Here is a 24,795-nt window from a genome sequence, read left to right on the forward strand (position 1 = left end):
GCAGACACGGGGAGAATCTGGAAAGCTGCCCACAGACAGGCACCCAGGGGCTGGGGTTGAATCCAGGTGGGAATCCAGGGGCGGTGAAGCAGCAGTTAAGCACTGGCTAGCTGTTGGACGCGAAAGGTCAAAAGAAAAAGCAAATGGTCCGAGGTTAGTGAGCACAGACAAGTGAATGGGAACCAATCCTGCCAGAACGGAGTTCTCAGGCTGTTAAAGAGTGACCACTGAATCCTGTCATCTCTCCATTCAGCAAGTTCACATCTAGTGAAGGGAAAATGTCCACGTTTACACGTACGATGGCTCCTTACAAGGAACCACGAGCAACCCTCCGCCCCCTTCGCTACTTGATCTAGTTCATAGTGAGCGCAGTTCACACCCAATGTCTTTTTTTTAGCTTCCCCCTCCGTTGCGTTTGCAGCCAGACTGAACAAACTTTTACTGAAGAGGGTTTGGTTTAGCAAAATTACGTTTGTGTAACAGTCGCTAACGGGTGTGCCTGCCACTTCTCGCTTTGCAGCTGGAAAAGGTCAGTGTGGGAGGAGTGAGGTGGGAGGTACTCCAGACAGGAGGGAGAGAAGACAGGGCTGATCACCATTAACTCGCTCAGACAGTCCCAGAGTGGGGAAGACTGGAGATAGAGCTCAAAGGATTCCGGGGACTGGCTCAAACAGTCCACAACCAACGCTTTGGGAAATAAAGAGCCCCATTATTCAGGAGGATTTATACCTTGGCTAGAGCGGCTTGAATTCAGGCTTGCAGAACTGACAGGCGAGTACAGTGAAACATCGTCAATTTTTATTGGATTAAATCACTTTTATTTTCGCTGATTCTTGACGTCTTCAGACTGCATTTGATCGGAATGATATTTCCACCCCGTGGAAGGAGGTCTCGGAGAGGGGGTGGGGGGAGAGGGGCTGATGTTTGTTTGTCTTCCTTCAGCAGTCAGAAATGCGGCAGGATTTCATTCAAAAGCGTTTCAATGAAACATCCATTATTTCAGCCGGGCTTTGTTAACAGGCATTCAGACCGTCAAACGGAAAGGGAGACTTATAAAAAAAAACAGACTGTAGCTTCAGAAACTCTTAGCAGGCTCATGTGGTGAGAAAACAGTTCACATTTTGGAGCCTTCTTCAGCGCTGTAGATCCTTGTGCAGGAAAATAGGATTCTTTTAGAGGGGTATCTCGGTCAGCACTGCCTTGGTGGGCCGATGGGCCTGTTCCTGTGCTGGACGAGCCTGTGATTGTTCAGTCAAACTGTGGATTTGGGAATATCTCTGATGGAAGCAGCTGGGCTTTCGGAACGTGTTTCCTGCTGTTTGAAACCAAGCCGAGTGATGGCGGGGAGGCTGGCAGCTGAAGAGGGAAATGGAACATTTTAGAATGATCCATTAGATAAGTGTCAGGTCAGTGGGTCTGTGTAGTGTCTCCACTTGGTAGGAGATCGATCCTTCCTACAATGTTTGGAGTAATTTGGAGACAATGTCCCCACATCCGCTAGTCTTCACCTTTTGGGTACATCATCATTTCGAACTCGGAGCTGACACTTAGTCAACCGTGAGCTCAGAAAAGGAACTTCGATCAGGCAAAAACCTTGTACATGATCGTCTCTCCAAATTACTGTATACGAATTGTGGTGGGCGGAGCTCTCTCAAAATCTCCGTTTGTAAAAACAAGATAAGCTATGAGAAATGATTACTAGTATTTTAACAATTTATTTTTTATTTCTGAGATGGTAAAAATGTATGGACAGATAGCGTATCCCTCCTTTTATATTTGTGTGCAGTGAAATGAAATTCAACTTCATACAGTCACATTCTCTGTCCCAGTGTGTTTTATTATTGTGAAAGGTTTTATCTGCAGAGTATGATCTGCCCCCAATAATTCAAGGTCATGTTATGTTCCGTAAAATATAAATTATCCGATTAAAGTAACAAATAATACAATTGAATGAAAATTCAAAGATGAAGAAAACAATTATCATATGTTTTGAATTAAGAAACTTTGAATGAGGTGAGTATCCTGGTGAACAGGGTAAACTCAGGCATTTTGATTTCTGAACATTGAAACGGAGAGTCCAAGCTGGCCTAGCCTACACTGTTACTCAATCAGGTTATGACTGATCTAATTGTAGCCTCAACTTATTGTTGCAGCCTACATCCAGTTATTAAAATGGGAGTCAAATGTGAAGGAGGTACATCTTAATTGCTCATGAACTCAAAGAGATTTGACACCACAGGCATTCCCAAATATTCTTCCATAAACAGAAGCCCGAGGTCATCTCTCTGGTTTTCTTGTGCAGGTTTCTGATCCAAGTTTTCATGCCCCATTGATAATGCAATGTCAGGGAGAAAAAGATAACAATCAATATTCAATGTTATTGTCACAAATTGTTTGAAGCCACACTGAGTTCCGAATAGTTCAGTTAATATACAACTTATCCAGATGGGTTGGAAATTCCTTGGAATAATTAAAATTGCCCTTAAATTTTATGATTGTATGTTGACATTTGATACCGCAAATACAACTGATTATGCACTTTTCACATTGGGACTGTTAAAATCAGCCTGAGCTCCTTGTTCTAATCTTGGATTCAGTGTCTTGGAATTTAGATAGCACTTTTGAAGTAGGAAAAGAACCTCCCAATCTTTCTCAGGATTGTTATCAAATGCAGTGTGACCCTAAACGGAGATGAGTGGTCTGATGTAAGTGGAAGCAGGTAGCCTTGATGACAATCTGTCTGAAAGCTTATTTGTAAGGAAATGTAACACCAAGATTATCAATAAGCTGTTTCAGCCTCAGTTATGAGTGAGAGACATGAAGGCAACAGCCAGGGAATGAAGTTTGTGGCAAAGACAAAAGGCTTTAATTGTCCCAATATTTATTTGAAGGAAATTCTTACTCATCTTTGTGTGGAAAATCAGAGATGGTAAAGGATCAAGGAAGACAATGGTGGTGACAGAGAGCTGGATGTCATCAGGATTCATGTGAAGCTTGACTTGTGTTTTCAAATGCACAGTTAAATGTTAGGTGAAAATGGAACTGGGCTTGGCTATGTCCAACCTGATGACTGAGGAAACAAACAACCCTCATAGTTCAAATTAAATCTGAATAATGAGAACCATGGACCTTGAAATCTTATTTGTCAAAAAAAACTATCTTAGATTTAAAATTACAACTGATCTAGCAGCCACTGTCATTTGTGGAAGAATATTCCAAACATCTACCACCCTTTGTGTGTGGAAATACGTCCCAACATCTCTCCTGAACAATCTAGTCCTAATTCTAAGAACTATGCCCCCTAGTTCTACAATCCCCAACCAAATGGAAATAGTTTATCTTTACCTACGCTCTCTTTTCCAGTTAATATCTTGAAAACTTTGATTAGATCACCTCTTAATCTTCTAAATTCTAGAGAAGACAGGTCTAATTTGTATACATCCTCATAACTTAACTCCTGAAATCCAGGTATCATTCTCGTTAACCGACAATATACTCCCTTCAAGGCCAGTATGTCCTTCCTCAGGTGCGAGACCCAGATCTGCTCACAGTATTCCAAATAGGGTCCAGTTGGGATTTTGTATAACTGCATCATAACCTCTACATCTTCATACTCCTGTCTAATGAACAGTTGGATGAAGTATCAGGACATATGGCACCATGAGAGTATGCTTTTAGGAAAAAGTGAGGGGGGGGGAAGTCAGATTGTTTCATATTCATACATTTGTAATGAATTGGAGAAAAGAAAAGTTTGAAATTAACTCTGAATTCCAATAGCAATTAATGGTTTAAGTTAAATAATCAATTATGTTTAGAAACGCATCATATGGATGTTATGGTTAATTAAGGTTGAGGAATCTAAACACATCAGATAATATATTTCCATGAGGTAACATGTAGATGTGATCAAAACTGATAAAATTAATGAAGAGGTTTCCAGAATTATCTAATTTCTTTAAAAAATGACAGTAAAATAATCAATTCCTTAATTTTACTGAATGTTTCATACAAATAACATTAAGGGGTGAAAATAAAGTTACAAACATTTAAGTAATACAAATTCTGACATGAGCATTTACATCAGGTCAATAAGTTCTGAGTTTTCTCTCAAAGTGACTTTAATTCTCCTGTTACTGATGGATGGTTGGGTACATCTGACATGAAGTGGCTTAGTGTATGTTACACATGTTAAATTTGGTGTTCCTTGATTAATGACTTGCATTTGTATTGTTCTGTAAAAATATAACAGAGTTTCATTGAAGCAGTGCCAATCAAAAGAGATTATGCCAAGAAAAAGACTTGCAAAGATCAGCAGAAAATAGGTTTAAGGAAGGTCTTAAATAGATGGGGGTCTTGGTGAGGCAGAGGAGTACAAGGTGCAGAATCTAAGAGCAAGATGCCCAGACAGAGGCAGGCTCAATTCAAACAAAAACAATTGCTGGAAAAACCCTGCAGATCTGGTAGCATTTGTGGAGGGAAAGCAGATTTAACATTTTGGAACCAGTGACCCTTGGTTCTGAAGAAGGGTTTTTGTTTTTTTATTTTCAGCATCTGCAGTTCTTTTGATTTTTTTTGTTGTCCATGATTGTCAGTGGTGGGGAAAAGGGACTTAGTGATACATAAGAAACTAGAGTTAAAGAACTGCAAAATGAATTAAAGTGAAGTGAAGGCTGAGAGAGACCATGGAATGAATACGGCATTAAGATGAGAATTCTAACATTAAGGCAGAGTTTTGGGTTGAGGTGAGGTCAACAGGAGATACTGAATTAAAGGCTGACTTGGAAAGCCTGTAGTAGTTGAATCTGGATGTGACAAAACAAGGGTCACAATTTCAACAATGGATACGCAGGTTTGCAATGTTGTAGGATTGGAGGTAAGCTATCTTTGTGGCAAAGGGACCCTATGAGGTCAGAAACCTAAGTATGGGTTGGATAGAGCTTCAAAGTTGAAAACATGTCAACCTGGGATAGTGGTCAGGGAATAAGGTGGAATCATTGGAAAGGGAAAGGAATTTGACATTGGCCTAATGACACCATTTAGTCTTTTTGATTTTAACTTAAGAGAATTCTAGAACTGGATACCAAACAAACAGTCTGCCAATACAGAGGCAGTAGAAGGGTCAAGAATGATGATAATTGGGTAGGGTCAATATTATCAGTACACATACAGAAACTGACCATGCATCTTTGGAAGCAGGTTGTAGATGAGTGGTGAGGATTGATTTTTGGGATACATCAGCCATAATAATGAGGAAATTAGTAAATAACCCATTTGTAAGAATGAATTAAATAAGGGCAGTCTTGCTAACCTCAGTATCAAAGGAGAGGCATTGGAGAACTGTGGTATTATTATGGATAAGAACACATCAAAATGGAATAGCAGACTGTTTTCACTATCTGGATTAGTGGTGCTGGAAAAGCACAACAGTTCAGGCAGCATCCAAAGTGCAGCGAAATCGACATTTCGGGCAAAAGCCCTTCATCAGGAATAAAGGCAGTGAGCCTGAAGGGTGGAGAGATAAGGTAGAGGAGGGTGGGGGTGGGAGAAAGTAGCTGAAAATGTGTTGCTGGTTAAAGCGCAGCAGGTCAGGCAGCATCCAAGGAACAGGAAATTCAACGTTTCGGGCCCTTCCTGATGAAGGGCTTGTGCCCGACACATCGAATTTCCTGTTCCTTGGATGCTGCCTGACCTGCTGCGCTTTAACCAGCAACACATTTTCAGCTCTGATCTCCAGCATCTGCAGACCTCCAGGGGATGAAGGTGATAGGTTAGGGAGGAGAGGGTGGTGTGGATAGGTGGAAAAGGAGACAGGCAGATAAAACAAGTCTGGACAAGTCATGGGGACAGTGCTGAGCTGGAAGTTTGGAACTAGGGTGAGGTGGGGGAAGGGGAAATGAGGAAACTGTTGAAGTCCACATTGATGCCCTGGGGTTGAAGTGTTCCGAGGCGGAAGATGAGGCGTTCTTCCTCCAGGCTTCTGGTGGTGAGGGAGTGGCAGTGAAGGAGGCCCAGGACCTCCATGTCCTTGGCAGAGGGGCAGGGGAGTTGAAATGTTGGGCCACGGGGCGGTCTGGTTGATTGGTGCGGGTGTCCCGGAGATGTTCCCTAAAGCGCTCTGCTGGGAGGCGCCCGGTCTCCTCAATGTAGAGGAGACCGCATCGGGAGCAACGGATACAATAAATGATATTAGTGGATGTGCAGGTAAAACATTGATGGATGTGGAAGGCTCCTTTAGGGCCTTGGATAGAGGTGAGGAAGGAGGTGTGGGCACAGGTTTTACAGTTCCTGTGGTGGCAGGGTAAAGTGCCAGGATGGGAGGGTGGGTTGTAGGGGGGCATGGACCTGACCAGGTAGTCACGGAGGGAACGGTCTTTGCGGAAGGCAGAAAGGGGTGGGGAGGGAAATATATCCCTGGTGGTGGGGTCTTTTTGGAGGTGGCGGAAATGTTGGTGGATGATTTGGTTTATGTGAAGGTTTGTAGGGTGGAAGGTGAGCACCAGGGGCGTTCTGTCCTTGTTACGGTTGGAGGGGTGTGGTCTGAGGGCGGAGGTGTGGGATGTGGACGAGATGCGTTGGAGGGCATCTTTAACCACGTGGGAAGGGAAATTGCAGTCTCTAAAGAAGGAGGCCATCTGGTGTGTTCTGTGGTGGAACTGGTCCTCACCTTCCACTCTACAAACCTTCGCATAAACCAAATCATCCGCCAACATTTCCGCCACCTCCAAAAAGACCCCACCACCAGGGATATATTTCCCTCCCCACCCCTTTCCGCCTTCCGCAAAGACCGTTCTCTCCGTAACTACCTGGTCAGGTCCACGCCCCCCTACAACCCACCCTCCCATCCTGGCACTTTCCCCTGCCACCACAGGAACTGTAAAACCTGTGCCCACACCTCCTCCCTCACCTCTATCCAAGGCCCTAAAGGAGCCTTCCACATCCATCAAAGTTTTACCTGCACATCCACTAATATCATTTATTGTATCTGTTGCTACCGATCCGGTCTCCTTTACATTGGGGAGACTGAGCGCCTCCTAGCAGAGCGCTTTAGGGAACATCTCTGGGACACCCGCACCAATCAACCACACTGCCCCATGGCCCAACATTTCAACTCCCCCTCCCACTCTGCCAAGGACATGGAGGTCCTGGGCCTCCTTCACCGCTGCTCCCTCACCACCAGATGCCTGGAGGAAGAATGCCTCATCTTCCGCCTCGGAACACTTCAACCCCAGGGCATAATTGTGGACTTCAACAGTTTCCTCATTTCCCCTTCCCCCACCTCACCCCAGTTCCAAACTTCCAGCTCAGCACTGTTCCCATGACTTGTCCGGACTTGTCCTACCTGCCTATCTTCTTTTCCACCTATCCACTCTACCCTCTCCTCCCTGACCTATCACCTTCATCCCCTCCCCCACTCACCCATTGTACTCTATGCTACTTTCTCCCCATCCCCACCCTCCTCTAGCTTATCTCTCCACCCTTCAGGCTCACTGCCTTTATTCCCGATGAAGGGCTTTTGCTCGAAACGTCGATTTTGCTGCACTTTGGATGCTGCCTGAACTGCTGTGCTCTTCCAGCACGACTAATCCAGACCCTGGTTTCCAGCATCTGCAGTAATTGTTTTTACCTCGACTGTTTTCACTATCCTACCTCTTGTTATATATTGGTAACTCCACAGTGCCCAACTTTACTACAGAAAGCAGACTGCAAAAAAGTTGTTTTTAGCTTTTAGCAGCAAGTATGTGACTAAAGCAGATACTTTGAATTGCATTTTGCAGTGTTATATTTTGTGTGAGATCTCTTATCATAGCATCTTGAAAATCTAATGTGCTTTTTGAACTCCACACTAGTCAAAGTCCCTGAATGGCCTCGTAAGCCAATCATATCAAGAGCAATTAGGCAGGGCCAATAAATGTTGGTAAAACTAGTGAACTAATAAACAAAGAAAGAATAAAAAAATCATGGTATAATGTTCAAAAATGCCTTTTTCTAATGCTATCCATGATACCATTTTTTAAGATATTGGACTCTAATGTGGTGAGTGAAAATAAATAATGTTTCCTTTTTTTGATGAACTTGTGCAGGTATATGAATGGGAGGAGTTTAGAGGGATATGGGCCAAGTGCTGGCAAATGGCACTAGATTAGGTTAGGATATCTGGTCGGCATGGACTAGTTGAACCGAAGGGCTGTGCTGTATATCTCTATGACTCTATAATTCATTGTAATACACAAATTATGAGGAAACTCTTAAAACATTACCTCCAGCAGTGCACATACCTGATAGCTGCCCAGCCAGGGCTTAGCAGAAATACGGTGATAAACATGCAGTAGAAACTCTACATGATGTAATCATAGTCAAAAATTGTGGCACTGGAAAAGCACAGCCGGTCAGGCAACATCCGAGGAGCAGGAGAGTCGACGTTTCGAGCAGGAATGATGGAGAGCTTATGCTTGAAACTTTGATTTCCTGCTCCTTGGATGCTGCCTGACTGGCTGTGCTATTCCAGCACCACACCTTTTGATTCTGATCTCCAGCATCTGCCATCCTCATATTTCTCCATGATGCAATTGTAATCAAAGTATTAGTGATAAACAACTAGTGTCACTTTGGAATTAACAAAGATAAAATATAGAAAAATTAGCAGGAATTTAACTTTTGTACGTTTTGGTATGCTATAAATGAACAACCTCCTGTGATTATAAAACACAGCAATATATACCATCACCTAATCTCCCAGCATCAACATCTTACAGTTCAGGTACCGCTGACTATAAGCTTAAATGAGTGAACCATATAAAACCATTGGCGGTAAGAGCAGGACAAAAGCTGGTTATTCTTGTCAAATGAACCTCCTGAAAACTGCTCAAATCCTCCCCTACTAGAGAATAGTATTGGTGAATCAGATGGAGTACCTGCCACAAGACTGGATGTCTACAGCCAAATCAACATTCAAAATCTTGATTGCATCCAAGATCAAACTGTTTATTCAAGTCGTGCCCTTTGTAGATTCAACCTATCCCTCCTAAGATGACACTCAGTAATTGTGGAGAGCATTACCTTCATTGCTGTAGCTTATTATAATTACTTCAAAAGTACCTCCCTCCTTGCGATCCCCACCACATGGAAGAACAGCATCACCTGCAAATTTATCTTCAAGTCCAACACCATCCTGACTTGGAAAGATTTATCTGTCCTTCATTGCTTTTGGAAAATATCCTGGAATTCCTACCAAATGACATTGTGAGAAAATTATCACAACAAGGACTGCAGCACTTCACAGGTCTTTCATTACCTTCCCATTTTCCATGTCACACACCCATAGAAGTGGAAAATGTATGGTACAGAGAGCGAGAGCGAGAGAGAGAGAGAGAGAGAGAGCATTCAGTCCAAGATTTGACCTGAATGATTCGGTCTAATCGATTTTTGATGTTGATCTCTAACCTTGGAGGTTACAGTACTTCAAATGCATATTCAAGTGTTCCAGACTCAAACATACAATCTCTGTGTGGAATTATTTCTTGACTTCCATATCCCTCTCCTATTCTGCTGCCAAATCCTTTAAATTGATGTACTCTGGCTATTGAGCTCTCTTAAGGAAAACAGATCCTTCCTATCCATTTTATCTATTATAGCTTTTTAATCCTCCATTAAGTCTCTTTTCAGCCACTTCCATTATAAAGAAAATAACCTATATTGCAAGATTGAGTAAAATAAACTTATGTTAAAATATTAACATTTTACAAGCTCTAATGAAAAGTGAGATAAACACTTATGAAAATTTTAATGATAAAAATCTTTTATTAAATCTGTACTTGCTTTAGTGTCTAACAGGAGTTTCAATGTTAATTCTAAAACTTATTTGTTCTAAATTCCTTACCCTGTGAATGAGTTAAAAAAATTCAAACCCTCCTCCCTTATTCAGTAACTGATATATTATTGAGATATGTTGCTGGATTATATAATTGTATGTATGCATTGAGTTGTCATTAGTGATTCTTATTGCCTTCATTAAAATTTCTACTCAGTTTCTTGCAAGATTCTGGTCCATAGCTGTCCTTATCAACTGGGAAAAAATATGCAGCGCACTATATGCAGTGTGCCCAATTTTGCAATATATATCAGTACCATCTAATCATTTGAAATCATCTCATTTTTATCAACATGACAAGAGAAAATTGGCTAAATATTTCAGAGCTTTATCTAATAAAAGTTGTATTGCAGCTGTGTGTGTATGAGAAAGTGGTGCATTATCTATGTTAGATATGACAGAGACAAATAAAATGCTAATTATTATTCTCAATGAAAAAATTTAAATTATGTCTTTCAGAATTAGTGTTTCAGGTTGTGTTTCTTGGAAAATTATTTGAATAGAACCTAAATGATAAATTTGAGTACAAGTTCAGCTCAATGTTGAAGACTGATCATTAACTACAAATTTTGATTTTGAAATTGCATTAAAAGGAGAAAAACAAAATCAAACGTCCTCTTATGTAAATGTACAATTTGTAAGAATTCCTTTATCTGGCTTCAAGTCGATGAGTTAGGCACTGATTACTTGTGTGAAACTTTTCTATTTGTTAATTCACTAACCAGACTTTTTGAATTAACTTCTAAAATAGTTTGATTGACAGTAAGACAGTCCATTCATACACAGAGCTTATTGCAGGCTCAGCCCTATCTATTGAGTTACCGAGAGACGCAATGATCGCTGATTGAATTTTGTCATTTTAAAGTATAAGAAGACATATTTTAAAGCAGCCCTGTGTTTACTTACAGACCTTGAGAAGCTAAGTAGTGACATAATGTGAATTCTGCATATTTGTTTATGCAGCTGAGTGATATGTATGTATATTAAGGACATCTCTGTATATATTATTTACAATTGTAGCAATAAATCATGAAATATTTAATTTAATATCTGCAAATAGCACTTAGAAATTCACTAGTGGGGGATGCCAGATCAAGGACTAACTTCCTCAAATTATCAAGACTTCAACCACCTTCCATTTCTTCTCAGCTGACAATTCCCAGGAATCTACCAGTGAATCAATCGCACATTCTACCTGCAGTTCTGCCAGACATTTTTTTCCTCCCCCCCAAACAGTACTTCTGAGTGATAGCACACTACTCACAGTATTGTTTCCTTGTGCTACTCGTGACTGAGGCCATCCCAATGTTCCTGATCATATCCATTCACCACCACCACCCCCTTTTTGTCATATTTCAAAATAGTAGTGATCTACTTCCTTGGTATATTTCAATGTCATTTTGTTGATTTCCTTTGTCATTAGGAAGGTAAAGGATGAAAATTAAGTTCAGTTCTAAATGAATATCTGGTATTGATGTCTTACAATGTTTCTCACAATCAATCAATTTTTTTTAAACAAAAAGGATTGTTAATATCAGGCGCAATGAAGAATCAGCTATAAGGGTAGTTTTATGATTGTGGAGCATTTGTAATTAGGTGGAGGACCGAGAAATACAACATAGTTTCTCAATTTGAACTGTAATTTGAGCATGGTCTCACATTTAAATCAACCATTAACACAGCCTCCTCAAGTTTCTTGAACTCACCCAACCTTGGGAACTATACCCCACCTTCTATCTCCCATTCCCCTCCAGAGCCTTTGTGATCACTAAAATTCCTTGTCATCTTTCATCAGGCTTCATTCTTGAGTCACTCCAATCATCCCATTTCTCAGTATTAAATGACTCTCAAAGTCACAAATGATAAAAGAAGACTATCCCTCTGGTCTTTCTCAATCTGTAGGTTTTCAAATGGGTGACCGTACAATTTTACAACTCTCTCTTCTGTAATCCAACAAAGTGGGAATCCATTCACCTAGTTCCATTCTTATCTATGATTTGCCAGTTAATCACTTGTAATTTCACTGTTACCCCCCCCCCCCCACCCCCCCACCCCCACCCCCACTGAGCCCCAAGGACTTGTCCTTGAACTACTTATATTTTTGCACTTATATGCTGTGCCTTAGCAAAATCATTCTAAAGCATGATGTTAGTTTTCACACGTACACCAACAGCACTCAGCTATACTTCACCATCATCTGTCACAATTCCTTTGCTCTCACTAAATTGTCAGACTATGATCCAATGCCCAATAGGATAAATTTCTTTCCAATTATATATTGGAAAGGCTGAAGCTATAGTTATTTTGCCATCAGTCCAAACTCCATTCCACAACTACCAACCCTATCTTTCCTTGGCAACAGACCATTTAACCCTGGGATGAGCTTAAGATCGTCTGTTTTCAACTCCATAACATTACTTGAATTCATCCTACCTCAGCTCATATGCTGCTGAAACTGTTTTGTCTTTATTATCATGAGAACATGACTATTGAGCACACTTCTGGTTGGTATTTCTACTCCCTGTAAACTTGTGATAAACCAAAACTCTGCTGCCTAGTTCTTAACATTCATCTATTACCTCTATATTTGCAGATCTATATTGGCTTTTCTTTGCTCCTACAAGGGATGTAGACATTACATGGCTTTGCTGCTCCCCACCTCTGTAATCTCCCCCACTATCATAATCCTCCGAGATATCTGTACTCATTTCATTCTGCTCCATTATGCATCCCCAGTTTCAGTTGTTCTGTCATGGTGATCATGTCTTTAGCTGTCGAAGTCCGAAGATTCAGAAAGACTTCTGTATACCTCTCTCACCCTTACCTTTCCTTTAAGCCACTCCTTAAAATCACACCCTATGGCTTGATATCTCATTATGTTTCATAACACTCCTGTAAATTGACTTTAAAGCCATATAACTTCTAACTCTGGAATTTACAGATCCCTTGACATTTTAAAACTGCAACCAGTATCAATCTCTTTCCATCTCAGTATTTTGCAACCGATTATTTCAAAAGATCAGAAAAGTCATTCTTTCACTCTCTGATCATTGCATGACTGTTTCATTCAGAGGATAAAAATCATGTTGTTGAAACAGTAAAATACTTTAAATTATTTAGATATTTAAAAAGCATTCTAGTGGAGTGAATAAATCCCAGGTGTACCCTAGAACTCTGTGGGCAGCTAGGGAAGTGATTGCTGGGCCTCTTGCTGAGATATTTGTATCATCAATAGTCACAGGTGAGGTGCCGGAAGACTGGAGGTTGGCAAACGTGATGCCACTTTTTAAGTAGACAAGCCAGGGAACTATAGACTGGTGAACCTGACTGGTGGGCAAGTTGTTGGAGGGAATCCTGAGGGACAGGATGTACATGTATTTGGAAAGGCAAGGACAGATTAGGGATAGTCAACATGGCTTTGTGCATGGGAAATCATGTCTGACAAACGTGATTGAGTTTTTTGAAGAAGTAACAAAGAAGATTGAAGAGGGCAGAGCAGTGTGATCTATATGGACTTCAGTAAGACGTTCGACAAGGTTCCCCATGGGAGACTGTTTAGCAAGGTTAGATCTCATGGAATACAGGGAGAACTAGCCACTTGGATACAGAACTGGCTCAAAGGTAGAAGACAGAGGGTGGTGGTGGATGGTTGTTTTTCAGACTGGAGGCCTGTGACCAGTGGAGTGCGACAAGGATCGGTGCTGGGTTCTCTACTTTTTGTCATTTACATAAATGATTTGGATGCAAGCATAAGAGGTACAGTTAGTAAGTTTGCAGATGACACCAAAATTGGAGGTGTAGTGGACAGAGAAGTGGCTGAGAAGTGGCAGATGGAGTTTAATTCAGATAAATGCGAGGTGCTGCATTTTGGGAAAGCAAATCTTAGCAAGACTTATACACTTAATGGTATGGTGCTGGGGAGTGTTGCTAAACAAAGAGTGCAGGTTCATAGCTCCTTGAAAGTGGAGTTGCAGGTAGATAGGATAGTGAAGAAGGCGTCTGGTATGCTTTCCTTTATTGGTCAGAGTAATGAGTACAGGACTTGGGAGGTCATGTTGCAGCTGTACAAGACATTGGTTAGGCCACTTTTGGAATATTGCGTGCAGTTCTGGTCTCCTTCCTATCGGAAAGATGTTGTGAAACTTGAAAGGGTTTAGAAAAGATTTACAAGGATGTTGCCAGCGTTGGAGAATCTGAGCTACAGGGAGAGGCTGAACAGGCTGGGGCTATTTTCTTGGAGCTTTGGAGGTTGAGGGGTGACCTTGTAGAGGTTTACAAAATTATGAGGGGCATGGATAGGGTAAATAGACAAAGTCTTTCCCCTGAGATCAGGGAGTCCAGAACTAGAGAGCATAGGTTTAGGGTGAGAGGGGAAAGATATAAAAGAGACTTACGGGGCAACTTTTTCATGCAGAGGGTGGTACATGTACGGAATGAGCTGCCAGAGGAAGTGGTGGAGGCTGGTACAATTGCAACATTTAAGAGGGTATATGAATAGGAAGGGTTTGGAGGGATATGGGCTGGGTGCTGGCAGGTGGGACTAGATTGGGTTGGGATATCTGGTTGGCATGGACGGGTTCGACTGAAGGGTCTGTTTCTATTCTGTACATTGTATGACTCTATGATTCTGTGATGAATGGGCAGGTGTACATATTTACAAAAACTGAATCATTATATGTGAAATTAACAAAATGTTTCTGAAACCATGCCCTATTGATTGAGCTATGAATGGCTAGTTGGCAATAATGGAGGCACTGCCTATAAATTTTCATTCATTAATATTAAAGGATAGAAAGTCATTAACAGTAGTTCACACTGTTTCTGAGTGAAGAACACAATATTGCACAAAGTTCAGCACTATTTGTGACTCCTCAGATCCTGAAGTAGTCCATGTCCAAATACAATAAGACATAGATATTATCCAGGTTTGGGATGACAAGCGGCAAGTAACTTCTGGATCAGTGGTGCTGGAAGAGCACAGCAGTTCAGGCAGCAATCAACGAGCAGCGAAATCGATGTTTCGGGCAAAAGCCCTTCATCAGGAATAAAGGCAGTGAGCTGGAAGCATGGAGAGATAAGCTAGAGGAATGTGGGAGTGGGGAGAGAGTAGCATAGAGTACAATGGGTGAGTGGGGGAGGGGATGAAGGCGATAGGTCAGGGAGGAGAGGGTGGAGTGGATAGGTGGAAAAGGAGCTAGGCAGGTCGGACAAGTCCGGACAAGTCATGGGGACCGTGCTGAACTGGAAGTTTGAAACTAGGATGAGGTGGGGGAAGGGGAAATGAGGAAGCTGTTGAAGTCAACATTGATGCCCTGGGGTTGAAGTGTTCCGAGGCGGAAGATGAGGCGTTCTTCCTCCAGGCGTCTGGTGGTGAGGGAGCGGCGGTGAAGGAGGCCCAGGACCTCCATGTCCTTGGCAGAGTGGGAGGGAGAGTTGGAATGTTGGGCCACGGGGCGGTGTGGTTGATTGGTGTGGGTGTCTCGGAGATGTTCCCTAAAGCGCTCTGCTAGGAGGCGCCCAGTCTCCTCAATGTAGAGGAGACCACATCGGGAGCAACGAATACAATAAATGATATTAGTGAATGTGCAGGTAAAACTTTGATTGATGTGGAAGACTCCTTTAGGGCCTTGGATAGAGGTGAGGGAGGAGGTGTGGGCACAGGTTTTACAGTTCCTGCGGTGGCAGGGGAAAGTGCCAGGATGGGAGGGTGGGTCGTAGGGGGCATGGACCTGACCAGGTAGTCACGGAGGGAATGGTCTTTGCGGAAGGCCAAAAGGAGTGGGGAGGGAAATATATCCCTGGTGGTGGGGTCTTTTTGGAGGTGGCGGAAATGTTGGTGGATGATTTGGTTTATGCGAAGGTTGGTAGGGTAGAAGGAGAGCACTGGGGCGTTCTGTCCTTGTTACGGTTGGAGGGGTGCGGTCTGATGGCGGAGGTGCAGGATGTGGACGAGATGCGTTGGAGGGCATCTTTAACCACTTGGGAAGGGAAATTGCGGTTTCTAAAGAAGGAGGCCATCTGGTATATTCTATGGTAGAACTGGTCCTCCTGGGAGCAGATACGGCGGAGGCGGAGGAATTGGGAATACGGGATGGCATTTTTGCAAGAGATAGGGTGAGAAGAGGTGTAATCCAGGTAGCTGTGGGAGTTGGTGGGTTTGTAAAAAATGTCAGTGTCAAGTCAGTCGTCATTAGTGGAGATGGAGAGGTCCAGGAAGGGGAGGGAGGTGTCAGAGATGGTCCAGGTAAATTTAAGGTCAGGGTGGAATGTGTTGGTGAAGTTGATGAATTGCTCAACCTCGTCACGGGAGCACGAGGTGGCACCAGTGCAGTCATCAATGTAGCCGAGGAAGAGGTGGGGAGTGGTGCCGGTGTAATTACGGAAGATCAACTGTTCTACGTAGCCAACAAAGAGACAGGCATAGATGGGGCCCATACGTGTGCCCATGGCTACCCCTTTAGTCTGGAGGAAGTGGGAGGATTCAAAAGAGAATTTGTTAAGGGTAAGGACCAGTTCGGCCAAACGAATGAGAGTGTCGGTGGAAGGGTACTGTTGGGGACGTCTGGAGAGGAAAAAAACGGAGTGCTTGGAGGCCCTGGTCATGGCGGATGGAGGTGTAGAGGGATTGGACATCCATGGTGAAGATGAGGCATTGGGGACCGGGGAAACGGAAGTCTTGGAGGAGGTGGAGGGCGTGGGTGGTGTCTCGAACGTATGTGGGGAGTTCCTGGACTGGGGGGATAGGACAGTGTCGAGGTAGGTAGAGATGAGTTCAGTGGGGCAGGAGCATGCTGAGACAATGGGTCGGCCAGGGTGGTCAGGCTTGTGGATCTTGGGAAGGAGGTAGAACCGGGCAGTGCTGGGTTCCTGGACTATGAGGTTCGAAGCTGTGGGTGGGAGATCTCCTGAGGTGATGAGGTTCTGTATGGTCTGGGAGATGATGGTTTGGTGATAGGGGGTGGGGTCATGGTCAAGAACGCAGTAGGAAGAGGGTCCTTGAGTTGGCTTTTAGCTTCAGTGGTGTAGAGGTCAGTGCGCCAGACTACCACTGCACCCCTTTTATCCACTGGCTTAGTGGTGAGGTTGGGATTGGGGCAGAGGGATTGGAGGGCTGCGCGTTGTGAGGGTGAGAGGTTAGAGTGGGGGTAGGCAGGTTGAGGCGGTTAATATCCCGGCGGCAGTTGGAAATGAAGAGGTCGAGGGCAGGTAATAGGCCAGTGCGGGGTGTCCAGGTGGATGCAGTGTGTTGGAGGTAGGCGAAGGGGTCCTCGGAAGGTGGGCGGGAATCCTGATTGTGAAAGTAAGCTTGGAGGCGGAGGCGATGGAAGAATTGTTCGACGTCACGGCGTGTATTAAATTCATTGATGCGTGGACAGAGGGAGATGAAGGTGAGTCCTTTGCTGAGGACTGATCGTTCATCCTCAGTGAGGGGGAGGTCTGGAGGGATGGTGAAAACTCGGCAGGGCTGAGAGCTGGGATCTGGTGTGGGTGTGGAGCTGGGAGTGGGTTCGGAGCCAGTACCTGGAGTGGGTGTGATGGTGGGGGAAATGGGGGTGGAGTCATGAGCAGGGGTAGTGTTCCCCTCAGGGTTCTGGGAGGTGGGGATAGTGACAGTGAGGTCTGTGGGGGGCATGTCAGCAAACTGCAGGTGAGTGGTGCTGGTGGGGGCGGAAATGGTGGCAGACACGGCAGTAGGGGTGGCGGAAGTCACTGAGTGTGTGGCATCAGCGATGATGTGAGTGGCGGAAGTGGCTTTAGGAGTGGCCATGATGGTGGGCAGAAGTGACATCATCAATCAGTGTGGGGGTGGTAGCTGCATCAGCTACATGGCTAATGGTGTTTCCGAGGCCAGGGGAATCTTCTGGAATGTTTGGTTATGGAGGTGGGTGGATAAAAGTTTGTTGTACTTACAGTTTTTGATGTTTGAGATGGAGTTGAAGTACTGTAACATTCATGCCACACAAATGCCAGGTAATGACCATCTCCAATAAGATATCATCTAATCATTGCCCCTGGACATTCATTAAAAATACCATCACTGAATCCCCCACTGTCAACATCCTGCGGGTTACCATTGACCAGAAACCAAGCTGGACTAGTCATATAAATAAAGTGGCTATGAAAGCAGGTCACAGGCAAGGAATATGGTGGTGACTAACTCATCTCCAAACTCCTCAAAGACTATCCATCATCTACAAGGCCCAACTCTTAACCAGCAGTGTGTATTGTCTACAAGATGTATTGCAAAAATTCACAAAGATTCTTAGGCAGCATCTTCCAAACCCACAATCACTTCCATCCAGAAGAACAAGGGCAACAGATACACAGGAATACCACTAACTAAAAGTTCTCCTCCATGACACACGCAATTATGATTTGGAATTATTGCCATTCCTTTTTAGTGTTGCTGGGTCAAAATCCTGGAATTCTCTACAAAAATATATGGACTGCAGTGATTCAAGAAGTGGAGGTGCCAGTGTTTGACTGGGGTGGACATAGTTAAAATTCACATGACACCAGATTATAGGACACAGAATTTACAGCAAAAGATTATAGTGTCATACATTGATGCGATATATTGAACAAACCTCGGTTGCTGTTAAGTTTTTTATCTTTTAGAATGGGCTGTAGTTTTTTAATTCATTAATATGTAAATCCCAGAACTTCTTTGAAGTCACATTCCTAAGATAATGTGAGGCTTTATTTAAGAAAGGTGACATCGCAGCTCAAACAGTGCATTAAAGGTGTGAGGTTAGAGTCTGTATGTATTCCAGTCTTACCTGACAAAGGAGCAGCACTCCAAAACCTTAGTGCTTCCAAATAAACCTGTTGGACTATTACCTGGTGTCATGTGATTTTTAAAGTGGCTCAAGAAGGTAGCTCACCATCACCTTCTCAACAGCCAGTAAGGATGGGAATAAATGTAGGCAAGCCAGTGATACCCATGTCCCACGAGTGAATAAAAAAATTCCCTGCATGCAAGGTGATGGCAAGAATCTTCAGAAAAATGTTGCTGACTGTGATATTTTGCTGCTGAAGTAAACTAGCTTTTTCAAGGCTATACGTTCTTACAGCATGAGGATCGACAGGATGACATGTCCTACTACCTGGGTGGAGATATATCTGCCTTCAATGTCCACCTCTGTGTTTAGCAAGAGTTGTGAGGTCAGTGGAGTTTGTGTTAGTGGTGTGCTCAACAAATCTTTCATGCTCTTCACCTTCCTTAAGTGGATAAAAATTCTAAGAAAAAGCTTCAGGATAGGGAAGAGGTTGGAGAAGAGTTGTACCCACCCCAAAGAAAATTGAAATTGCTTCCATGGCTTTTTTTTTAAAAAGGATGCTGATGCAATCCTGGCTTCAATCCCCGATGTGTCCACAATCCAAGATGTGTCACAGCAATCTATTTTCATCACCTATGATAGACTGTAACCCTATAAAATCCCTAGAAATAGGAGGTACACTGCTCAGAGTTCACTCCTGAAGTGATAACCATGAGACCACTGACGTGAAAATTGATTGTTGTGACCCAACTTATGATTAGGTGAATTGATAAAAAGATCACTTGAGAAACTGCAGAAGTGGGCAGAACTGCAGATATTTTGGATTGCAGTACAATTCCTATCAAACCTTTGTCTCCATTTGCTTCTTTTTACCTTTCCCTCAGCTATGACACTGAAACACTGACTTTTCTTAACATCCCAAAGTTTGTGGGATATCAAAAATAAAGTTTCAAACTTCAATTATAGCATCAACTTTAATCCATTCAATCCTGATTTTATTGGAGCTAGGACAGGCTCAGATGACCAATCTGCTTTCATAACGTTGTGTGCCTCACATTGTAACTTCACTTTAAATACAATGGGTTACCTGGCATCAAATGGAGATGAGAATGATTGATTGTGTTGAGGGGTAAATGCTTTTCCATCATTGCTTGTGAATCAGTGGGAGCAGCAGTATGTTTCCTTAACGAGTCCTGAAGCTAACTTGGTTTTTTTCCTGTGATTGACTCCCTCCACTCCACCCTCCGCTCAAAAATTTACTGACCCTCCAACTCTGCCCCTGACACCCGCTACAAGCCCCATTTTACAATTTCCACTCAGTTGTAGGAAAATATGTGAGGTTGGGATGATAAAGTGGGGATTCTTTGCCTGACAGGGAGTTAGATTTGTTAATCTGGCTGGTTCCAGGCAAGAAACCTGAAACGGTATGGATACTGCAGAGTTAAATTCCACAATTTCCATCCCTCACCACTTCCAATCTGGTCTGTAAATTCAGCACCTGCAAAAACTACATCTGTATATCCCAAATGTAAATTCTGGTCTTTGAATTTTGTTAGGCAGGCAAAATATGTATCAATAATAATTGTTTTGTAGGTGCTATTACCTGTAAGAAACCTCATACCTGCTGCAAATGTTGGAACATTAATAGATGGAAAATCTTGATCTTGTCACTTCCATTTGAGTGCAGCTGCCACATGGTTCCCTTTTTGAATGTCCTGTGGGATTAAATCAAATAAGTATTGCCTCAACCAAGGAAATAAAACTCTGAAGATGACGTTTTGATCCTCGTACTTTGTGAACCTTGCTTTTCTATGTTATCAATCATCTTATAATTGCATGGATTTGTGATTGTATAGGTTTGATGAAACCTTAAATATGTTCTTCTATTTTACAGATCAGTACCACATTAGCAACCATCGCTATGGTGAGACTAACGTTTGTAACTACAAGCATTGCTGTATTTGTGGCTATTCAGACATTTGCTTTAATCGTCATCTACTCCAGACAAAAAGTTCAAATATCTGTGTCTGATAACCAGAATAACAAGGTTCACATTCTCATTCTTTCTTCCTGGAGGTCAGGTTCTTCTTTTGTGGGGCAAATATTTAGTCAGCACCCTGATGTTTTTTACTTAATGGAGCCTGCCTGGCACGTGTGGGTAAATATGTATCAAAACAATGCAAAGGTCTTGCAAATGGCCGTTCGAGACCTCATACGATCTACATTCTTGTGTGATATGTCAGTATTTAATGCCTACATGGGTGAAAACAAACGTGTGTCTGATTTGTTCCAATGGGAAGTCAGCAGAGCTCTCTGCTCACCCCCTACATGTGACTATTATAAAAGAACAGATCTCAGCAATGATGAAACATGTAAGAAACATTGCAATATGTCCAAATTTTTTAAAATGGAAGAAGCATGCAAAACGTATAATTATATTGTTGTCAAAGAAGTGAGATTTTTTGAGTTAATGCCACTGTTTCCTCTTCTCGTCGATCCCTCACTGAACCTCAAAATCATCCACCTTGTTAGAGACCCTAGGGCTGTCATGAAGTCTCGTGGTAAATCATTACCTGCACTAATGCGAGACAATGGAATTGTTATGGGTGCTAATGGTAAACCCATTGAAAAAGACAAAGCTGAAGCATCAAATTATGAAGTCATGAAAGAAGTTTGCAGAAGTCACATACAGATCCATGAGGCAGCAACCAAGCAAGCTCCAGACTTTCTAAAACAACGCTACATGATGGTGAGGTATGAAGATCTAGTAAGAGATCCACTGAATGAGATTTCAACAATGTATAAATTTACGGGTTTAACTTTTACTCCAAAACTTAGGTCTTGGATATATAACATCACACATGGAGAAGGAGCTGGATCAGCATTCAAAATAACATCTCGGAATGCTAGAAGCATATCACAGGCATGGAGGACTGAGGTGCCATTTGAAAAGGTTTTAAAAGTACAGGATATCTGTCGGGGAGCCATGAATATTCTTGGATATCGATTAGTCCAGTCTGAACGTGAACAGAAACTATCATCTCTGGATCTTGTCTTACCACTGAGAGAATACAAATTCAGCTGGTTGAGTTCTGCTGAAGACCCATCTTAAATCATGGATGATTTTTGGACATCAAAGAACTTATTTTATATTGTGATTGACTGCTGTCTTTGATTTAAAAAACCCTTCTGAATCTTGTATGAAGTGCACAAGGATTGCTGGATCTTTACATAAAAACTTTTGAACTGTCATTGCAACATTGCCACTGGCATAAAACATATGCCAGATCTTTCCATGATATTTTATCTTTTGTGATAAATTAAATTGGTTTCATATTTAGCACTATAGTTAGAAGATATGTACATTAAAAGATGTAATTAATGCCATACTTAGCAGTTACTTTTGCAGTGGGACTATTTAATTCCTGGGAGGTCAGTGCATCTGTGATAAATTCTTTTAAATATGTTATATTTTAGTTTAATGAGGACAAATTATTCATTTTAATTTTGGGTGATATGGGCCAGGAAGTAAAGAAAAAAGACGATCCCATTGGTGTTGCATGGATTGTTCTAGATAATGAGGTAAACTGTATTTCTGGCAAAAGTGGACACATGGAAATGGGTGGAACATTCACCAGAATATTTTATGCATAAAATGAATGGGCAGAACATTGTGAGAAATGCAAAAGTGCTTTCCCATTGTGTACATCCAACTGAAAAATGTCAGTTAGTTATATATTTTACTTTAAACTTTACATTTATAAAGGGTTTTATTTTCAAGTAAAGTGTGTGCTGAAACATCAGAAGCATTACAAGACAACTGGCAACAATTCAGAAGAAAAAGCTTTATTGTTTGATTATTCTTTTTGATGTAATCACAATAAGGCACCAAGCTCAGAACAACAGGTCATATTTCTATTTTGGGTAGCCAATGGAAATTGAATAAACTCTCAAATTGACACAGCACAATCAAAGTAAATCTTTCTCTACTTTGTCCAAAAATGAGCTTTCATCTATTTTTGGAAGAAAAATAGATTATGATGTTACTTCTGTTTTTCATACCCATCATTCTTATTGATTATCAAAATTGAATAGCAACAGAAATCTTGACATTATCCTTTCCATTGGCTATACTGTACTGGTCAAATTGTTTTAGATCTAATTGGTGCAGGTTCATGAGAGAATTTAATTTGTTCAGCTCTTTACATTAAGTTGAACACTAATTGTTCACTGGGTTTTCCCACATCTCTGTACACAGCCAGTTATGTGTACTTGCTGAAGCATATACACCCACATAATGGGTAAATTGTTGAGTTCTTGATTTATGATAGTATTGTAGTCACTTGGTACCAGTGTTTCTACAATGTTTGCACTCAGAATTCAGAGTATACCAATTCTTTTTGGCTTACAATTAACAAGTATTTATGAGTTATTAAAAATTTGGGGAAAATGATTTTTTTGTCTCTTTGCATGTCATACTGCTGTCTTCAATCTGGACATTTTGTCTGATACCTTAAGCGTTATTCCTTTAAATCTTCTATGAATTGCAATTATGAGGCAGTTAAATGCTTGAAGTAGCAATTGCAAGATAAAACTTATTGATGGTTCCACTAGCAACAAATTGGATTTAAACAGAACTTGTATCACAGAAAAAATTCCAAAGGGGAGAAACAGATGCCTCGGCAAGAGCTAAGGGAGATAACAATATCCAGCTTGGAATGATAAATGACAAGTAGCATTCATGCCACACAAGAATCAGGCAATGACCATTTTCAACATGAGACTTAACGATTTCCATTTGGCATACAATAGCTGTACCATCACTGCATGTCCCACAATTAGCATCTTGCAGGTTACCATTGACCAGACACTGAACTAGATCAGTCATACAAATACTATAACTATGACAGCAGTCAGAGACTCAGAATTTTGTAGCAGGTTACTCACCTTCTATTTTCTCAATGCCTTTCTACAACCTACAAGGCACAAGTCAGGAATGTTTTAGAATTCTGAAATAAAGTAAAGAATGCTGGAGATCTGAAACAAAGAAATAACTTGTTGATAGCACAGCTGCCTGACAGCACCAGGGACCTGGGTTTGATTCCAGCCTTGGGTGACAGTCTGTGTGGAGTTTGCACATTCTTCATATCTGCTGGGCTATCTGCCGGCTGCTCTGGTTTTCTTCCACAGTCCATGGTGTGCAAGTTAGGTGGATTGGCCATGCTAAATTGCTCAATAGTGTGCAGGGATGTATAGGTGAGGTGGATTAGCCATGGGAAATGTGGGGTTATGGTGATAGGATGACCCTCTGGGTGGGGTACCCTTCAGAAAGTTGGTGCAGACTTGATGAGCTAAGTGGCCTGTTTCCACTGTGTAGGGATTCTGGCTAATCCAACATCCCATTTCCTGCATTTTCCCCATAATTCTTGATTAAAAATCTCTCAGCTGTAAATATACACAAGGACTTTGCTCTCAGTGGCAAGGTGTTCCAAAGATGCTTAATCCTCAGAAGAGAAATTCTTTCTCATCTCATCTTAAAATGGAATCCCTTTATTCTGAAACTATCCCCCCTGGTTCTAGACTCTCTGAAAAGGGGATGCAATCTTTCAGCATTTACCCTGTCGAGCCCCCTAAGAGTCCTGTATGTTCGATGAAATCACCTCTCATTTTTTCCAGATTCAATGATGAGTCCTAACCTGTTTTGACTCTGCTCATATGACAATCCCTCCATACCAGGGATCATTCTTGTGACCCTTCTCTGATCTGCCTCCAATGAAACAAAAGATATTTTTTAAAAGGGGCACCAAAACTGCTCACAATACTCCAGTTGTGATCTCACCAGCACCTTGTACAATTGCAGTAAGACTTGCCGATTCATATACTATCACCCCTTTGAAATAAGAGCTGACATTCCGTTAGCCTTCCTGGTTATCTGCTGTACCTGTGTGCTGGCTTTCTGTGTCTTGTGCACAAGTACCTATCCCACTCCCACCAACCACCCCCCCCCCAACCAAACCTTTGTGTGGCAGCCTTGTGCAGTTTCTGTCTATTTAAATAATTCTGATTTTTTTTTGTTCTCCCTTTCACATCTTCCCATACTGTAGTCAATTTGACAACATTTTTTCAACTTATTTAATCTCTCAACAT

General features: G+C 42.1%; 1 protein-coding gene across 2 annotated transcripts; it reads left to right on the top strand.

Annotated features, from left to right (window-relative positions):
• Positions 1-579: 579 nt before the first annotated feature.
• Positions 580-23,033, top strand: chst6 (carbohydrate sulfotransferase 6). Of its 2 annotated transcripts, XM_060837631.1 has the most exons (3): positions 580-771; positions 20,543-21,402; positions 21,487-23,033. In XM_060837631.1, exons 2-3 carry the CDS (start codon positions 20,570-20,572, stop codon positions 21,758-21,760), a joined length of 1,107 nt encoding a protein of 368 aa, XP_060693614.1. In that variant the 5' UTR covers positions 580-771; positions 20,543-20,569; the 3' UTR covers positions 21,761-23,033. The 2 variants fall into 2 exon arrangements, with proteins under 2 accessions (XP_060693614.1, XP_060693613.1); XM_060837630.1 differs by having other exon boundaries at positions 20,543-23,033.
• The last annotated feature ends 1,762 nt before the right edge of the window (positions 23,034-24,795 follow it).

Source organism: Hemiscyllium ocellatum, chromosome 17 (assembly GCF_020745735.1).
Source record: "Hemiscyllium ocellatum isolate sHemOce1 chromosome 17, sHemOce1.pat.X.cur, whole genome shotgun sequence".
In the NCBI taxonomy this organism is placed as follows: Eukaryota; Metazoa; Chordata; class Chondrichthyes; order Orectolobiformes; family Hemiscylliidae; genus Hemiscyllium; species Hemiscyllium ocellatum.

Bases quoted from the DNA above. Each gene is read 5' to 3' on its own strand.
- chst6 (XM_060837630.1), top strand. From the start codon at position 20,570: ATGGTGAGACTAACGTTTGTAACTACAAGCATTGCTGTATTTGTGGCT.